Source organism: Lathamus discolor, chromosome 3 (assembly GCF_037157495.1).
Source record: "Lathamus discolor isolate bLatDis1 chromosome 3, bLatDis1.hap1, whole genome shotgun sequence".
In the NCBI taxonomy this organism is placed as follows: domain Eukaryota; kingdom Metazoa; phylum Chordata; class Aves; order Psittaciformes; family Psittacidae; genus Lathamus; species Lathamus discolor.
Genome location: NC_088886.1, coordinates 7,173,954 through 7,192,888, shown reverse-complemented (window position 1 = coordinate 7,192,888; position 18,935 = coordinate 7,173,954). Strand labels below are relative to the sequence as shown.

Genomic DNA, 18,935 nt, shown 5'->3' with positions numbered 1-18,935 from the left:
GTTTTGTTGCATGTGCCATTCATTTTTGAGACAAGTTTATCCCAGTGGGCAAGGACTAGTGTACATGTAGTGTACAGGTGTGCGGATTAGTGTACTGGCACCACTGGAGGTTTTACCTGTTTTAGTTACATCACTGATACAATGGTTCAGCTCATGGAAATAACATGCCTGGCACCATTTTCCATTCCTGTGAAGATGACCAAACCCAGAGTGGCAGAGAAAGCCAATTCTTTCTGTGTAGAGTATGAACTGTCTGCAGTGCTGCTGTCACAGCACTGCAGCTGAACAGCCGGGTTATACAGTAGCATTCCCAAATCCCGCGTTAGGTTTGGAAAGTAAGAGTTTTCCTTAACTCTTCCCAAAATACAGCAGAGCCCCAGGTCTAGGATGGTGCTTCAGGCACTACAAAGTAATTAGCTCAGTAGTCCCAGATAAAAAAAATTTAATCTTTCTATAGAAACAGTGCACTGTGTTACAAATGTGTTCATTTGGTTTCCAGTGACCCTCATGGATGTCCAACAGCAAAGTGTCTCCCTCCCCCTCCCCGCCCTGGTCCTTTTGTCCGTAACATAAAAACTGGAACACAAAAGGCACCAAGCAAGACCTTATACTAACAGAACTGGACATGACAACAGAGATCAGGAGGATTACAGTGTTTGTTAAACACCATCCGACCAATCGGAACCGTTACTGAAAATAAGCTCTTTAAAAAACCAATTTGGTGTTTGACTTCTCAGTCGTTATAAACCTGGAAAGGCTGAATCCAGCGCTGCACATTGAGTTCATTTACAAGGGCGTGAAAAACTGCAGCCTTCCAGAGGTGGTTTGTACAGGTTGGGTTTTGCGGCTGCGTTCTTAGAAAAGTATCAAAACTGGAGAAGTTCCAAATCTATTTACAGGGGTCTGTTAGTTACAGTGTTATCACATACGGCCTCAGTTCTCTCCTTCATGCACACAGCACATGCAGCCGTAGAAACAGCTTTCTACCTTAGAACAACGCGTGGGTATCGCACTCATCTGTTCACTGCCTTCAACTCTAAAATTTGAATAGAAGGATGCTTCATTATTTAGGCATTGTCTCTGCAGGCCATGGAGGATTCTGAGAGTACGCCTTCGGTTTGTAACGCACACAGGGGCTTTATAGACAACTTTCCTCCTTTTCTTAGTCAAGAATCAACTCCCCGCTCACAGAACACTGAATTTATTCTAAAAGAAAGGAAAACTAAAGGAAAAAAAGGAAGAATCACCCCAGAGCTTTTCAGGCTGAGCTTCTTCTACTCACGGGAACACAAAAGCTTGGACTGACGTAAGAACGCCAGGAAGGTCTCTCAAGCTTTTTGTATGGGTCAGGGAGGCACTAGTCCATCATGCAGTGACGGGTATTTGCTTCCTACAGAATTCCCTGGGAATCTTATAGAATGAGGTGAGAACAACATGGTTTTTCTGCAAGGTGTAGGATGAATTTTAACCTTCTTTAACCTCCCTGCCCAGTGCTCTGGTACTGGAGACTTGGCCTGGTGCAGGTTGTTGCAATGGCAGCAATAAGGTAACTGCTACATATGCTGAATTAAGCCCCTGCCGCACAGCATCTCCTAAATTTGGACTCTTAATGTGAGCCGAGGAAAAGGAGAAGGAGGGAAGGAATCAACTTCTGTCATTGTGTTGGGTTTCTTTTCCTGATGAGCCAGGTGACAGTGCACACTTTGGGTGTACAGGAATATAGGGATAAATTGTTGTTTCTGCTAATTCCAAGCTAATTTGAGAGGTGCAAGATTCCCAGTAGGGAAAGGAACTTCAGATTTCCATTTAGAAACAAACCACACAAAAAGCCTAGATCCAATTTGTACCAAGCTGTACATAGCAACAATACAACGCACAAACTGGGTGCTGTAGGAGTTTCTCTTGACTGAGAACAGTGACACTCTTCACGTACAAGCACTGCAGATGAATCCTTCGGGATAGAGTGGGGAATGTAAAAGCAACTCGGGAGCTCTGCATCTTATGGGAGTGCTCCCTCCGTCAGTTACCTTAGCTCCTGTCTTCAGATTTCAAAGCAAGCTTCTCAAACATCTGGTAAAAATTCAATTATCCCTAATTCTCATAAATGTAGGCTAGTAGTTTTAAAATATAGGTATATTTTTATATATATGTATATATTTATATGCCTATGTATCTGTCTGGTCCAGACAGATATAGACACAGATACTCTATGCACAGCAAGCCAAACATACAAAAAATAAATACTCTCACCCCTCTACTATATTTACAGAACAGATCTTATAATCCAGATTTTTGTTAATAAATATTTCTAAGCTGCCTGTACAGGGTTGGTTTTACTTATGTTGATGGATAGCCACAAAGCATAGTCAACATATTTACAAAATCTCTATAAATATAGTCTTAAAATAAAGCAATCGCTACCGAACCTTCAGCCGGGCTGGTTATGGACATTGAGTTAGTAGCTCAGCCGTCGCTTATTCACTATCACAAATGGGTAGTGCAACAAGTTAAAGTGTGTATAAAAGATTATACATACAAAACTTTCACATCCTTTGGATGTTTGCAGTTCATTATAACTTTGTGGTTACCCTTCTGCAACATAAATAACGATCGGAAAGAAGAAGCAGGTTCTGGGATCCAAAGCAGATTTGTTCAATGTGTTGTTTGGAGCAGCAGCTTCATCCTCACGGCAACCCGTCATCTTCTAAGCTTAATGCTACACGCTGTGAAAGAGAAACAGACACACTCGAGAACATGTGTGATGTGTTCCTAACTTGCATCTCTTGTTAAAAATCTCATTGTTGTCCCAATGTACTGGTGACAAATCTATTTCAAGCACTGATGTTCTTCCCCTCCAAATGGGGTTTCTCACTCAAGTGTTACTTGGGTGCTTTGCAAAGTTTATTTCACTTGTGTATTGGATAAGACTCCTTGTGAGGGATGACACCTCTAGTGTGATCTTTCACACAATCTTTAGATATATAGGGCATCACCTACATGTCTCCCTGCCTATAGAAGCTATACTGCCTTAACTCATTACTTATGGAGCTTTATGCTCTCTCTTAAAATACAGTGCAGTTATAACTGCTGGCATTTCCTGTCACCAGGGCTGCTGGTTTGAAGGAGGCACCTTTACAAACAAACTCCCCTACAGAAGAGAGGCTTCTCTCTCTTCTGCACAGGACTTGCTATCAAAATGTGCGTTTCCGTTTTGTAAAGCTTAATCTTGCCAAAGCAAATGTCCTTAACCTCTTAACAGAACCTCATTCGCTCCTCCTTGTGAGGAATCTGACTCATCGTTACACTGTTATTACAGCGAAAATACCCTCCCTGATTTGCAGAAAAACTCAAGATGTACTTAAAATAGTTTAGATACTTTGGCAGTCTAAGCACAGATACAACAGAATCCAGTGGAGGGTAAGTGATCAGCTGTCACATACTGAGCTCTTAAGGCAGGTATGCTTGCTAGGTATATTGATGAGGACAATTTATCTTCATTTGGACAGAATATCTGGTTATATAGACCACCGTATTCACAGAATCACAGAATCACAGAATCCCAAGGGTTGGAAGGGACCTAAAAAGATCATCTAGTCCAACCCCCCTGCAAGAGCAGGGTAACCTACAGTACAGTAACTGCATGAGCTGCCTAGAAGTCAAGGCTTCTGCCTATACAAGCGAATATTAAATAAGTTCTTTCTTGTCATTATATGGCAAATAACCAACACTGTAATTGGCTGGTGATAAATCTGCATCTAAACTCTCAATAAAATGAATCTTCTCCATCAGCAGGTTCCTTATATATATGTGAGGAATATATATGTATAAAAAAAATATAAATATATATATATTATATATATATGAGGTATATATACGTATCTTATATAACCCAGCAGATACTTACTGCTGGGTAGACATGTCCAATCTGGGCAGTCCGCCCAATGTGGATTTCATCTTCATCTTCCTCTTCTGTTGTCTTCCTATACACCGGGTTATCAAAATTCATGCTTTTAGTATTCTTCCGTTTCCAGTTTCTCCAGATGAGGTATCCCCCCATGCACAGCAAGCCAATGACCACTGAGGAAAGGGGAATGAAAAGGGAAAGATAAGGCTGTTGGCCAGACAGGAATCTCCTGGGATGTCCCCATGTACATGCCCATGTCTCAAAGCCAGGCTGCTATTCCCTATTTCAGCAGTTCCTGTGCGCCTTTCCACCCCCACCCCTGAAACTCAGAGGAGTGTATTTGCATTAGCACATTGGTGTGATCTTCAAAGGTTACATCAAATCAGCTTACCGACAGGAATGACAATGCCAATGACAGCTGCTGTCACGGTGGAATCAAAGCCTTGGTCATTATTCGCATCTGTAATTACAGAAGTTGTTCTGATCATTTAACTCATTCGTGCTGGTTTTAAAGCCGTGTCTAAGGAATGGTTTATGTTGGTAACCATGTTTATGAGAGCAGGTACTAAGGGGACAAGGGGAAAAATTAAATTGAAAGAGGGGAGATTTAGATTTGCTATTAGGAAGAAATTGTTTATTATGAGGGTACTGAGGTGCTGGCACAGGGTGCCCAGAGAAGCTGTGGCTGCCCCATCCCTGGCAGTGTTCAAGGCCAGGTTGGACACAGGGGCTTGGAGGAAGCTGCTCTAGTGGAAGGTGTCCCTGCCCATGGCAGGGGTTGGAACTGTATGAGCGTTAAGGTCCCTTCCAACCCAAACTATCCTGTGATTCAGTGTTGTTCTGCCCATCAGAAAGCTTTTGTAATTAAAGAGTTTACAAAAAGTTGTAATAAAATCAGTATGGAAGAAGCACATACACCCGAACCTGGCCTGCTTCATCCTAGGAAGGATGCACAGCCTGGCCAGAAAGTGTTCCTGCCCTTGCAGGATGTAAACCCCACACCAGGAGGGTGCCGAGGGTCAGGGAAGTGCTCGGTGCAGTGTTACCAGATGGAGAAGCTCTGCCCAGCAATGAGTGAGCGGTTGCACTTGTGCCTTGTGTTTTCAAGCAGACAAAAGGAGGGCAGTTTTACAAAGCATGATGTTTAATGGATATTCCCTGCATGGATCAGGGGATGGCGAAGAGTGCTCTTAGAACTCCTCAGCAGAACGCTTTTTAGTACTGACACAATTAATGATTTACTGAGCTGTCAGAAAAAGAATGTGGTTCAAAGCCATCCTCACAGCTCCTCTGTAATTATTTTTCTTCTTGCTTTGCAGCTGAGGAGTTAGTGAACACGTACAGCACTCACTGCTGCAGCCTGCCTCAGCGTGCAAAACTGATGCCAAAACTCAGCGCTGGACTTACAGGAGCAAAAACCCCACAATTATAGAGGAAAATGATTAAAAATATATCATCAATGCACCTTTCTGGTTATACATTTAAAAATGTTTGCTCGGAGCTTTTATAACGAGGGATCAGCACAGAAAATCTGTTTTTGCTAAAGTGTCAGGAATTGAGAGCAGGAACTACCTGCAGTTTTTCTTTTGACACACCAATCCATGGAGCTTAACAGGCATTTTCTCCTTTTAAATACTTCCCTCTGGCAGGTTGTTCTATCCCATAGTTATTTACTTGCTAACAAAAGAGACTGTTTCAAATGTGGACTATAAAATCTTCCATGATTTGTTAAAAGATTAATTGCACTGGAAAGAAATTTGCACAACAAGAACGTAAGAAATGAATTTCAGAAATTGGAATATGCTTCCCCACACGCAGTATGGAGCGTGCTCCATCGCTGTTCCTGAAACCAGGCACCCAACTCTAATGGGGACGGCTGAATTTTGCTTTCCAGATGCAACAGAAACTGCCTATTCTGCTCAGGGAAATGTTTAAGGCCAAAAAGATTTCTTCAAGCAATCTGGATCTGTTTGAGGCCCTGAACTACAACCCTGAAGGGTGAAGTCTTCTCTCTGGACTAGAATTTGGGGTTTGTTCTGGAAAATCAGTTCAGCTTTTCTGTTGTCCCTTGGCAGCAGGATCTAGAGGGGTCACCTGTTAGAACTGAGGGTGGTAAGGCTGGTGTTTCGTTACTCATTTCTGCCTTGGGCTGAAGTAATTCCACACTTCCAGCAGGGCTGAGGCTGGACAGGCAGCATTTTTCACCCACAGCTTGTGCTGGATCACATTAACAACTAAAATAGGTGAAGTGCCTTAGAATCATCCATCTTACAACGTGCAGCACTGCAAACAGCACTGAAGCTGGGATGAACTAGTAGTGGGCACAGGGCAAGGACTGCTGTGAACTCTCAGGGCCTCATGTCTAGAGTCTGCTTGATGTGTGGTGGATGAAAACCTGATGTAAGTAAGTTCCCTGACATCCAGAGTGAGTAGAATCACATCAGCCATCATAACAGAGATGCCTGCAGAAATAGTACCTGATGTCTCCTGCATCTGACCTGTTTCTAACTGTCCTCGATTCAGCTGGGATAGAGTTAATTTTCTCTCTGTAGCTGGTGCAGTGCTGGGTTTCAGCTTTAGTCTGAGAACAAGGTTGATAACACACCGATGTTTTAGTTGTGGCTGAGCAGTGCTTACCCCGATCAAGACTTTTCAGTCTCATGCTCTGCCAGTGAGCATGGGAAGCTGGGAGGAAACAGAGACACAACACCGGACCCAAACTAGCCAAAAAGGGGTATTCCGTACCACAGCACGTCATGCCTGGTCTAGAAACTGGGGGCAGTTACCTGGAAGGCCCAGATCGGGCTGGGCATCTGTCAGTGGGTGATGAACAACTGTATCGTGCATCATCACTGTTTGTTGGTTCTTCTTTTTCCATATCTTTTGTTATTTCCCTTTTCATTATTATTGCTGCTATTGTTATTTTTGTAGTATTATATTGTATTTATTTTAAGTATTAAACTGTTCTTATCTCAACCCATGAGTTTTACTTTTCTCCTCCCCTATTCTCCTCCCCATCCCCCTGGCAGGGGTGGTGAGCAAGCAGCTGCATGGTACTTAGTTGCCAGCTGGGGTTAAACCATGACAGTGGCACAGATGTTAGGTTAGTGCATGAGTTTTTGTGACACAGTATATATATATAGGAAAAGAAAAGAGGAATTGCATTCTCTTACAGTGCTGTGATAAATTGCTGTTTCCAGTGGTCATCTCAGAGTCTATCAGGATGGACGTGGTGGAAGCTAAATGAAAACTCGGGGTGGTAATTGTAGCTTCTGATACAGCTTTGGGGACAACTTCAGTGGTGTTATTGGCACTGCCAAGTACAGGTGTGATGGTCGTGGTACCAGCAGTACTTGACGCTGTGGTTGTAGAAACCAGTACAGTAGTTGAAGTCATTGGAAGATCTGAAAAACAAGAGTAACAATGATATTTGGTTAAAGTCAGTACACAAAGCAAATCACAAATGGTGCTATAAACCTGGGGAGGACTGTTATGTTTAATGATTAGAAGCAAAAACCAAATTCCAGTTCTATCTACCAAGCAGTCAGACTATCAATAGGTCTCTGCGTGAAGCTACAGAAATGATTTCCTGAAGTCAAGCTGAATTCATTAACAGTAACAAAGCATCTGGATGGAGGGTTGTTGAGTAGTTAAACAACTCGTGGTTTGTTCTTTTCTCAGTACCTCAGAAGACGACGATTTTGTACCAGGGAACTGAATTTTGCACGTTAGGGAAAACTCACTGAAACCATTTGTCTCTTCAGGATGTTATCAGCATTGACTGTGGCCTCTTCAGATCCAGTATCAACGTGGCAGATCTTAATGATTTATTGACCATTCACACTTTTAGTGTTGGGTCTTATCCTTTTTTCCTGTATCTTTTTCTCATGCTGTGCAAACCAAGCAAGCTTTCAGTAAAGGGCACCACAATGCTGTGTTCAGAGGGCAGCATGTGGTGCCATACAAAAGCCAGTGTATTCACTACAAGTATGATTGGTTGGAGTAGCACAAGAGTGATGTGACTGTATTTACCTTTGAAGCATTTTTTCATATCAGGACCCAGCCACATGTTGTCAGGACAGGCACAGGTGTACTTGGGAGAATGGGGAGAGATCTGAGGTGCAGGGAGACACAAATACTCACAGCCTCCATTGGGCTGGGGGCTGAGCTCGCAGGAATCTGGAGCTGTTCAAGGATGGAAGAAAAGACAAGTTATTTTTCTAATTATTTATTTCTTGTTCTTGGCAAAGACATACCAGTTCAAGAAGACTCTTCCACTCCCTACCTCAATTAACTGGGCTGCTTAAACATCTCTTCAGTTTGGAGCAGAGTGAGACCTTACACTCTGCTGCCCAAACTGCCCAAATAGGAGACAAATGGCAGGCATCGCCGCGACAAGGGTAACTCACTGTTATCAGAGGTGTTAATTAAACAGCTATTAACAAATTGCAGACTTCTCAATAATTGCTGCTGAATTAATCATGCAGAAACTTCAGACTTTAGGCACTGATTTCACATTATTACCTGTGCTTTCTCTCTCATTGAGGGCCACCAGGAAGCATTTCGTTTACTAGCTCAAATAAACCTCATTTAGGCCTTACCTTTGGGCTGCTTTAACTCGTGGAATACCACAATGTCATGAGGATTATTGAGGTTTTCTGCCAGAATGGAGATGTCCAAACCATTCAGCCTGTTGGCGCTGAAGATCGCTTCGTTCTCCAGGTCAGTCCAGAACACTCTGTCCTGCAGGAAACATCGCATTCCTGAACTCCTCAAATCCAAGTCAAGCTGGATTAAACTCCAGTAGTCTGTCACTGCACTGTGCTCCTACCCTGGGGCACCGCTGGTTCACACCATGGCAGCTTTCTGGGGTTTTTTTGGGCACTGGCATTTTGAGTGTTCAAAAGCACAGCAATCCCACATGTCTACAAAGTGCTTAGCCATTTGAGTAGCTATGAGACTGACAGGAGGGAACAGAAATCTGGTTAAGTACAGAGTTGCATTCATTCTGTTTCTCAACTGTTTGTTTTTTAAGCCAGGCTGGAGCACAAGCAGAACCAAAAGGCCACACCAAAAACCTTTGTTTTGCTGGTTTTTTTCCCCTTTCCAAAGTTAAGACCTGCCTTGAACAGGTGTCCATAAAGAGGCCAGTGCCTAGAGCACACCTGGGAGATGCGTATCTATTTATTAATATCTTTTGCATGGCATACTGGGACTGAAGATGCAAAATAACAGGTCAAGGAGGTACACAGGAACTGCAGTTATCAAACTATTCAGTTGCTTGCTCAGCTATATGCGCTGCTGCCTGCTCAACCCACATATAATACAGTAAGGAAAGCCACATTACTGGAGAACAAGAGTTATTTATTGAAATCATAATGAAATAAAAAATTAAATTATCAAAAGCAGAAGGATTGTCTGTTATTCAGACCAGCCATTCAGATGAGGAAGGGTGTAACAGGTGAAATAACCCAAGAGATCCTTCCAAACACTGCTGTGAGCATCACAGTAAAGAGCAGCATTGTCCTGGGGAAACCTGTGCCCAGAGTAAGATGCCCAGATACCATACACATTGAATGGGAGGAGTAAGGGGTTTATGGAAGAGGGTTTTCCTGAGTCAAAAGCCAACCTATGAAAGTGACATGACGAGAAAAGAAAGGAGGCTGACGCACCCTGTGACACGGAGCCAACCAGACACCTTTCCTCTGCTATAGCTTCTCTAAGTGAGGGGCCAAAGTTGAAGCTTTTGTTCCCATAATTGTTTAGGTGATCACAGAAGGGAGCTTGGCTACAACAGAAGACTCCGCTGTCCTAAGGTAGTGACACTTGGCAATCCTCTACCAGGGCAGGAAGAGCTGAATGGGCTCTCTGCTTCCACCCAGCCACAGCAGGAATTTCAATTATGTCTTCCATAGCTCTAGAATACTCCTGAGATAAGATGGGGAATGCAGTTTGGAACGCATGTATCTCATATATTAGATCTTAAGCATGAGATACAAACTGCAAGGAAGCTGTTAGCCATGGGCCCTGCTAGAGAGTAGTTCTGTATGAGCTAACAGCAGCAATGTGGATGCCCATTTAGGTAGTAATTTGTGTAGATCTCAGCAGGTCTGAGTTCTTCCCTGATGGCATTTGAGGGTTGGGATTGTACTATTTAATTAATTACCATCTGCTTTTAGTAATGCTGCCGTGTGACACTCAACGGTAACAAAAGTACTGACTCTACAGCTCAGTGGGTTTTCAGTGGAAAACACCGAAGTAGGAGTTGGGAGCCTTTGAAGATGAGCTTATGTCTTTGTAGGATTAGAGCTGTAATTCTGGGGACAGGGAGGTTCCTCTGATATGTGGCAGGGTTTGTGTGTGTGTGTCACACCTGGAGCAGTTCAGCCTGAAAGAGAGCTCTCTGACCCCTTCAGCACCAGATGAACACACATCTTTGTAATGCCAAGTACCCCTCCCTCAGCAACACACTGGTTACAGTGACCGCAGGGGGAGCCCTGCCAGGCCCTTGCTGCGCAGATACTCCCAGGCCTTTGTATGAACGTTTGGCTCAATTCAAACCAGGGAAACCCCATTTTCCAGTTCTGTGGGAGGTGTTATGCTGGGCACCACTATCCTCATGGATACACTCATGCTACATTCAGTAAAAGCATGATATGACCGATGCATTGCTCCTGATTAAGGGCGTTAAGAACACTTTTCCCCACTGAACCCACACCAGGTTAATCAGTTTCTACAGCAGCGACCGCCCTTGCTGAGCTTTCGTTGTTGCTATGCAAAAGGCAGAGCTTTTAATCAAGAGCTGAGACCTCTTGCAGCCTCCAGTCTGTTCTGCAGCCAGTTTTGACTCTTACCTCAAACACTGCTAAGCCGAAAGGATGGCTCAGATCATCCACAGAAGAGATCAGAACTTTCCTGTTGCTGCCGTTGAAATCAATGCAGGACAGTGAATGCAATTTGGAGTCTACCCAGTAGAGACGCTGATTCAGCAAATCTGAGAAGTGAAACACAATGAAGCAGAATTACACACAGCTCCTGCACTCTTTTTCTCTTGCCCAGCATGTTTTTCCCGCTGGCAGCATGACTAATCTCTTTATTATTGGGCCCTATTTTTTTTTAACACTAGCTCTGATTTTGACTCAGTGCCCAGATATGCTGGGATAAGGCCCTATAAATAAGATTAAAAAGGAGGAACATTCTGTTGTGTGTGGGGAATGGCTGACTGACAGCTTTGTACAACGAGGTCCTTTTGTTACGAGGAGGAGCAGGCCAGCAGCGGTTTGGACTTCCCAGAGTCACACTTATCAGTGCTTGAGGGAGAAGCTTCATCCCTCTCAAGACTATTCAGTCCTTGGCCTCTTGCTGAAGGACAACTGTGATTCAAATGAAACACCTCTCTGAAGGAGCGGTGATTTACACATTTTCAGGGAAGAATCATCCTGGGTCCTGAAGCCTTGCTGTGCTCCTGGTTGGGAATGGCTGGTGGGGGGGACACTCGTACCAAAGCCAAACAGGTTTTGGGGAGGCTGCAGGTCAGAGTAGAAGGGAAAGATTCAGTGTTACTTAGAATACTAAGCACTCAATTTCTCTTCCTGGAGTAAGTTCACTCATTTTGGATGAGATTCACTGAACAGAATGCCAGTGGATGAGTGCCAACACAAAACAAGTTCTGTAATTAAACAAGTCATTAATTAATTTCTTAATTACTAAAGGATAACGTTATTTGTTCACAGCAGTAGCACTTCAACACCATGCACTGGTAGCAGCACTTTCTCCTCCATCCTTGTCACGGCCAGAATTTTCAGGTATAAAACCAAGCAAAGGACCTCACATTTACATGGTGTCAAACACAGACAGCTGTAGCTCCAGAGGAAGGTGTCCCCTGTAGCCCCATGAGAGCAGGAAATCTCCCTTCTCCTGCTACTTGGTGTGCAGTGAGAGTGACCACAGCCCACTGTGGGCCAATAGGATCATACAATGCTTTGGGTTGGAAGGGACCTTAAAGATCATCTTGTTTCAACCTCCCTGCCATGGGAAAAGAACACCCGTGATGATCAAAGACCTGTCCAACCTGGCCTTTAGCAGTGCCAGGGATGGGGCAGCCACAGTTTCCCTGGGCACCCTGTGCCAGCGCCTCAGCACCCTCATAGTGAAAAATATTTTTCCTACAATCTCATCTCAATCTCCCTCTGTCAGGTTAAAGCCATTCCCCTTGTCCTGTCCCTACAGGCCCTTGCAAAAAGTCCCTCTCCAGATTTCCTGTAGCCCCTTTAGACACTGGAAGCTGCTTTAAGGTCTCCCTGGAGCCTTCTCTTCTCCAGGCTGAACCAGCCCAGCTCTCTCATCCTGTCTTCATAGGATGCAAGGTACAAGCCAAGATGGGTTCCATCTCACCACCCTCAGCCCAAGTGGCTGGGCAGGATGTTGACGTGAAAGGGGCTTTGCAGGCCGCCTGTCTTCCCTTGATGTACTCACTAAGCACTGTCTTTGTGCAGTTACAATTTTGTTTTCACAATTAACAACAAAAATGAATTGATGTCAGCCACAGTAGGTGCTGTAGCTCCTCTCTGGGCTCTTACCAAGTGTGATGCCATTCGGCCACTCAATGTTGTCTGTCACCAGCACTTGCCGCCCCACGCCATTCAGGCCAGCCTTCTCGATCTTAGCTTTGTCTCCCCAGTCAGACCAGTACATGAACCTGAAGGAGAAAGATGGAACAACACAGTAAATTGGGCTCTAGTGTAAGAAATCAGCACTAATAATCAGGGTAGAACGTGCCCTGCTCTCCCTTCAGCCTCTTCAGTGAATCCTAGTATGCACCTAATGGAGCCACATACTGCTCCACAGGTTCTCTGCCACAGGACTTGCACCAGAAGTGCAAGCTGTGGCCTTTCAAAGACTTAGTTGAACTATATCATCAGTCCCATCTCAGTTCAGTGGATCTGTCTTAAAGGACACCTGAAGTCTTGATGAGGTTAAGAACCACCCACAAGTTTGTAAGAGAGGCAGAAAGATGACTGGAACATCTCCGTTGGCAAAGGGAGTGTTTGTGGTCTTTACACCTACCTCCGTGTAGGATCAACAGCAATGGCTCTTGGCTCACTGAGGTCACTGTTGAAAAGTGTCCTCCTCCTGCTTCCATCTGCAGTGGCCACAGAGATGGTCTTGTTTCCAGAATCCGTCCAGTAGATGTTCTTATGGACCCAGTCTATTGCCAGTCCTTCGGGAGAGTTCAGCTGGCTGTCTATCAGAATCACCTGCTCGGCGGTGTCACTCGCTTTGTCTATGTAGGCACTACAAAGACAGGACTCGTCATAGTGCTGACATGGCACAGAGAGGGCCATGAACACATGCATGGGATTGTCCCTCAGACAGCTGAATGCCAGGTAGCACCTCTGCATCCCCATGGAAAGAAAGTACACAAGCGGCTGCAAGGGTGACATAGAAACCTTTATGGCAAGCAGTGCTGCAACCTTCAGCTTTCCTATAGCTTGTTCTCATTTCCCTACACCTGGGTGACAGGCATTTCTAGAACAGGGAACTGGCATTCCATTTTTCTACCTGCTTCCTGCTATAACTGCACAATCCAGGGAAACATTTGACTTCAGACATGTTGATTTCAATAGCATCAATTCACAGGATTTATGGACATTAGAAATATAATCTCCAGTGCTCAGCTGAACAGAGTTGAATTCAGCATACAAAGAAACGTGCTTAAATGTACTGCAGAATTAGGACCTGTGTAACTAATTATGATTCATCACAGGGATTCATGGAGCTGTACTAATTTGGCAAGTGATCTCGTTAGATACAAAGAAAATGTTCACTAAACATCAATGGCAGCCTCCACATCTTTCCAAACACTAATGGAAGGCAGCAAACTCCACATGGATGATTGGTAAGAAACTCAGTGTTGCTCCTACAAGCACACAGGCTGATTCTGCACTGTTGCCCCTGCACCAGTATCAATTGCACCAAGTGAACTGAGATGGAGTTTGCATGCTTAGTCTGGCTCCTAGAGTAACTTGGTACATCTTAAAAAAGACTGTTGTTTCAGTTTGATGAGCAGCACGTGTTCTAACTGCGCAACTCCAGGCCAGGTAACTCCTCCTCAGCGTTAACAGCGTGTTCGGTACTTCCTGTCCACCACTGCGGAGAGCTGCTGCACTGTACCCTCAGGCTCACCCGCTACACTTGGTGGGGAAGCTGAGAGAGGTTCCTGTGGCTTCCAGAATGGGAGGGCTGAAGTACAGGTGACAGCAAATCTCCCAGCAACTAAATCTTGTAAAAGATCTGACACCCCAAAGGGGACATCACCTCAGTAGGAGAGGAGCTGGAAAGGCAAGTGAGGTGCATTAAGAAAGACGGGACCTCTTGTCAGCAATTACCTCCTGTCCCAGTTTTCACATTGTGACAGCCTCTCAGCTATAGCCTGCTTTTCCCCAGAGGGCTCCTGCAGGTGAGTCCTGTTCTCTGCTGGAAGGACATGGTGGCTTTTTGTTTAGAAGGGTTCAATATTAGTGGTGGTAGCAGTATCTTAAACAGTAATTGTTGAGAATTTACAACTGCACAGTTTGCTCTGCAGACAAGGTGAAACTTACAACAAAGCTCATGCAAGTAGCATTAAGAAAGAGAAAAATCCTGCTGTTTGGAGAAAGACAAAAGCTTGGTATAGACATGTCCAGGGTATGTACGCTGTTCAGTGGCCCCCAGTGCCCCAGGGCATTCACTGTCAGCTGCAGAAGGAGCAGTGGGTCTCAAGTAACTCTTGTGTATGCATACAAAACCCTTACCCACCCTGCCTGTGCCTGCAGAATCAGGCTCAATGAAAGCAGCTTTCTTCTATGCTATCTCCCCATTTTCAGATCCCCACAGACTCAGGGTACCTGCCGAGCTACTCGAATGCTTCATACCCAGCACAGCCTGTGCAAATTTCCCTGCCAATGGCGGAGCCTACAGAAACCCTGCCTTGGCTCCCACACACTGAAACCAATCAACCTTTGCCTGATCATTAGCTAAAATCCAGAACAAATCGCTGTAGAAGCTGCAACAGGCTGCAACAGCTATGCAAATCAGAATATACATGGGGGATTTTCAGCACATAAATTAAATACATTTTTAACTAGGCACACTCACAAAGCCCTGGTACATAATACTGTGATGGATGCCATAGGACAGCTCAAGAAGGAAGGAGAATCACAGAATGTGTGCTGTGGTCAAACGCTGTGAATTTAAACCCAGTCTAGCAGAGTCTACAGTGGGCAGCCAGTATCTGTACTGCTGCATCCTTGCTCCCCTCATCTGCCTCCTTTGTGCTTTCAGCCCCTTGTGGTTTCACATACTGCAAGCACACAGCACAGCAGCAGTCTCTCACAGCACTGCTTGGCAATAGTATAATTCAGTAAACAGGAGTCTACATGTAATTGCACAAATGCAGCAGGATCTATTATTGACAAAAAGCCTTCCTGCACTACCAAACCAGATCACTGCACAAAGCCCTGATTTCTTTATCAGTTCCTAAAGAAGCTTAAAAAGTCTGGGCCACAACAGATAATCCAGTAAGGGAAGAAAAGCCTTCGGGTACCCTGCACTGCTCTCTGCAGGTTGTCCTTTAAGGGTGCAGGTTGAACCATAGCTTTGGGAAGGTACCAAACCACTCATCCTCTCTTGCCCCTTACCTGTAGATTTTTCGGTAGAACAGATCACACCAATATATCCTGTTTGTGGACACCTCAACGTCCAGCGCCACGACGTTCTTCAGCATGGGAATGAGGCGAGAGTAGTCCCTTTTCACCAGGTCTATCTTGCGGACCTCATGGCGGTTGGTGAAGATCAGGTATGGGCTCTTGCCTACCATAGAAAAGCAGTCAGTTTAGCAGCTGACCCAAGGGCTCGACTCAGCTTTCATTTCTCTTCTCAGTCACTGATAGTTCTGCTTTGTAAGGAAGCTTTACACCACACCAAAAGCAGGTGTAAATGGCTTCCAGAGGCAGAACTATCATGTGGACATGGAGTACCACAGTATCTCTGTGGTCACTAGAGGTACACTAGCTCTTGGTCTGCCCATTCTGCTAAGCCACAAGCAAAAGTCTGGGTAATGTTCTCACGTTCAATCACACATTTTAGATACAATATACATGGGCCAGAGTTTGGTGACTCATGGCCAGGACAAGGAAGAGAAGGAAGCCCAGGCTCTGGGCTGGTTGGCAGGAAGGCAGACAGACAGGTTCAAGGTATCACAGAGCCACAGTGAATCCAGCAAAGCCAGGACTGGTTGCTGGAGAGGAATTTTAGACTGCCATGTACGTGCAGAACTCACAACAGTCACCTGAGCACTTGGGCTCAGGCAGTTCACATCTCTCTTGTGGGGGGTGGGTGGTGTTAGAGCCAGCAGCCTGGGTGCTGATGATACTGCTACTCCAGTCACAATCTCAAGCCAGCCAAGGCTGAAGCCTCTCAAACATAAAGTTGACCTGAATTTTCCAGGAGAGCAGGACATACAGATATCAAGTTACTTTGCTTAGAAGACCATAGCCAGCACCTTAGCCTCCATGGTCATTCACAGTGGGCCCCATGGTGGCCAGTTTCCTACTGAAGGAGGCAGGCACCTGTGTCTCTAGCTTAGACCAAGAGGTGCATGTCCTTGTCCTCTCCAACAGTAGCCAGTTGAAGATCCTAGCAAAAAGTGTCCTTTCACTGGGGCTAAGGAACAAGACACTGAGAGGGAAGAGCTGGGACAAAGTTCTAGCTCTGGAATACATCATGCACAGACTTGGGCACAACACGATTTTCTAACCAACAAGCAGGTCACTGTCCCAGGATTTAGGTCAGTCCTAACTCATGGCAGATGTGAGACTAACAGACTTTATGAGGACAGCAGGGCACTGTGTCTACCATATAGAACTTGGGAAGGAAGAGGCTACATAGATGTGCAGGACAGCACTAGAGAAGCAACTCTGTATTGCAGGTAACTCTTCCCCAAGAGACCCACCATTTCCGTTAAAACCCCCCCTGCATGGCTAATGCTCGGTCTTGCGCAATTCAGCTTTCCATCCCTCTGACATTAACATTCATTTCTGCAATAAGGTCAAGCAAACTGCTGGTGTTCATGTTGGTATTTGCATAGGAGGGTGGCGAGGTGGCTAACCCACTGTGCTTTAATTGGCATGTTTTCTTCCTTTTAACAGCATCACCACTAAATGCTTTTGCTGCACTGTTTTTAATAACACCTGTCAAAAGACTTTCTTTTCTAGTTTCAGCTTCAAACAGCCAGCTAGTGACTGTAATCTTGCTCTGTACACTGTTAAAATATTCTGATCTGCATGATCAGTAGTTCTTGCCTAGAGACGCATCTGCTATCACTACAGCAGTTCTGTGCTGCTTGGAATGAAACGCCTTTGCTTTCCTTCTTTGCTAGTTTCCTTTTGTTTCTGTTCCTCCAGCCTCAGCCCTGCAAGCATGTTTTCTTATCAGAGTTGGGATGTTGAGCAAGCAGAGTTGAAGTGCCTGTGGTGTTGTCTTACCTACAGCTTTGCAGTTCTTGGACAGGGTGTCCATCTCGTATCCTTCGTAGCACTCGCATTTGTAGTCCCCCTTGTAATTAATGCAGATCTGGCTACAAGCGTCTGGATTCTCACATTCATCTATGTCTGAAAGGAGTGTTTGAAACCCATCAATAACTTGAAATCAAACCATCTGTGATGGAGCAACGCTGAAGTGAATATAATCACGTCTCTGTATGGCGAAACACAAGGGACTGCTGTTTGCATGTAAATTACCTCCACACGTTTTTTTATCCAGAAGCTTGTATCCGGGCGGGCATTCACATTCATAACCAATCTTCAAGTCTTTGCATATGTGTGAGCAACCACCGTTGTTCATAGAGCACTCATTAATACCTGAAAGGGATACACAGATTATCTGTGACTTTTAGTTGTAAGACTGAACAAAATTAAGAGATGTTCTGAGAGACATTTTCCCATATATCATAGCTTTTGGTAGCCAGGAGCTAGCCACAGAGCATATGAGTGACTTCACAGATAGGAAGCCACCACCATATCACTTTCTGGCTCTTTATTATTCCAAACCAACACTGTAGGATCATTTGAAAAGCTAGTGCCTAAATGAACAGGGAGCCCTGGGGATACAGTGTATGTGAGTCTCTGCATCTCATCCCATCAGAGAGCTGCTGCTTTGAGCATGTTCTGCCACATGTGAGAAACTTCCAAGGGACCTAAGGGCTCTCTCCAGAAGGCTCCTTCTTCCCCATGCACTAGTTCATGTTGATTTTTCTGAACAGTCTCTCTGAGCTTTAATAATTCATGCTGGGGGAATCTCACCTCCCAAGGGCCAGCTATTTTGAAATACTATTTTCCCATCTAGCTCCAAGGAATGATCTATGTGAAAATTCCAGAAAACACCACAGTACAGTCTGTCAGAGATACTCCATTAACACCGAGGTACAGTCCTCCCACAAGCACATCCCACACTACAGCCTCTGCAGGCAGCCTGCATCAGCCCAAGTGTGCAATTTATGAACCCAATCCTTTCCTGGGTCCCTGTCGGATCCCAAGGCCACCTTTCTGATCCTGCTTTCAAGTGCTGAAATGAAAAACAGACTACGTGGATCCTTGTAATTGGAACTGCATGAGAGGTTGAGGAAAGCTGGTCTCCTGTCAGAAATAACATTTCTTGTTATAATTAACCTATGCAAGGTGTAAAAGTCCTCTCCCTAAGTAAGGCTGCTGAAGAGAAGCTGTGGGATTTCAGGGATAGTGGGCTCACTAGAACAAGCAAAACTGGTCTGCTTCAATCTATAATGCAATTTAAAGGCAAATTTTTCATTTATCTCTTACTTCTTGCTTCCTTGCACACTGCAGGTGAGCAGTATAGCAGAGCCATTAAACTAGTGCTCTTCGAAGAAAATGAAAACAACCACAAGCTAATGAAGTCAGGAAGACTAGAAAAATACCATGCCAGAAGGAACCCCATCTCAGCTCTGGGATGCTTTCACCTTCCTATCAAAGCCACA

General features: G+C 44.8%; 1 protein-coding gene across 4 annotated transcripts in view; it reads right to left on the bottom strand.

The window, feature by feature from the left end:
- Nucleotides 1-460: 460 nt before the first annotated feature.
- LRP8 (LDL receptor related protein 8) overlaps nucleotides 461-18,935 on the bottom strand; it is a 197,112-nt gene continuing 178,637 nt past the window's right edge. For all 4 annotated transcript variants that reach the window (XM_065673311.1, XM_065673312.1, XM_065673313.1 and 1 more), the window contains 12 exons: nucleotides 17,683-17,802; nucleotides 17,428-17,553; nucleotides 15,583-15,754; nucleotides 12,971-13,198; nucleotides 12,484-12,602; nucleotides 10,759-10,898; nucleotides 8,506-8,647; nucleotides 7,937-8,089; nucleotides 7,078-7,308; nucleotides 4,296-4,364; nucleotides 3,905-4,077; nucleotides 461-2,723 (listed from right to left, as the gene is read on the bottom strand). In XM_065673311.1, the coding sequence (XP_065529383.1) occupies nucleotides 2,685-2,723; nucleotides 3,905-4,077; nucleotides 4,296-4,364; nucleotides 7,078-7,308; nucleotides 7,937-8,089; nucleotides 8,506-8,647; nucleotides 10,759-10,898; nucleotides 12,484-12,602; nucleotides 12,971-13,198; nucleotides 15,583-15,754; nucleotides 17,428-17,553; nucleotides 17,683-17,802 (1,712 nt within the window). In that variant the 3' untranslated portion in view covers nucleotides 461-2,684. The remainder of the gene's footprint in view (nucleotides 2,724-3,904; nucleotides 4,078-4,295; nucleotides 4,365-7,077; nucleotides 7,309-7,936; nucleotides 8,090-8,505; nucleotides 8,648-10,758; nucleotides 10,899-12,483; nucleotides 12,603-12,970; nucleotides 13,199-15,582; nucleotides 15,755-17,427; nucleotides 17,554-17,682; nucleotides 17,803-18,935) is intronic.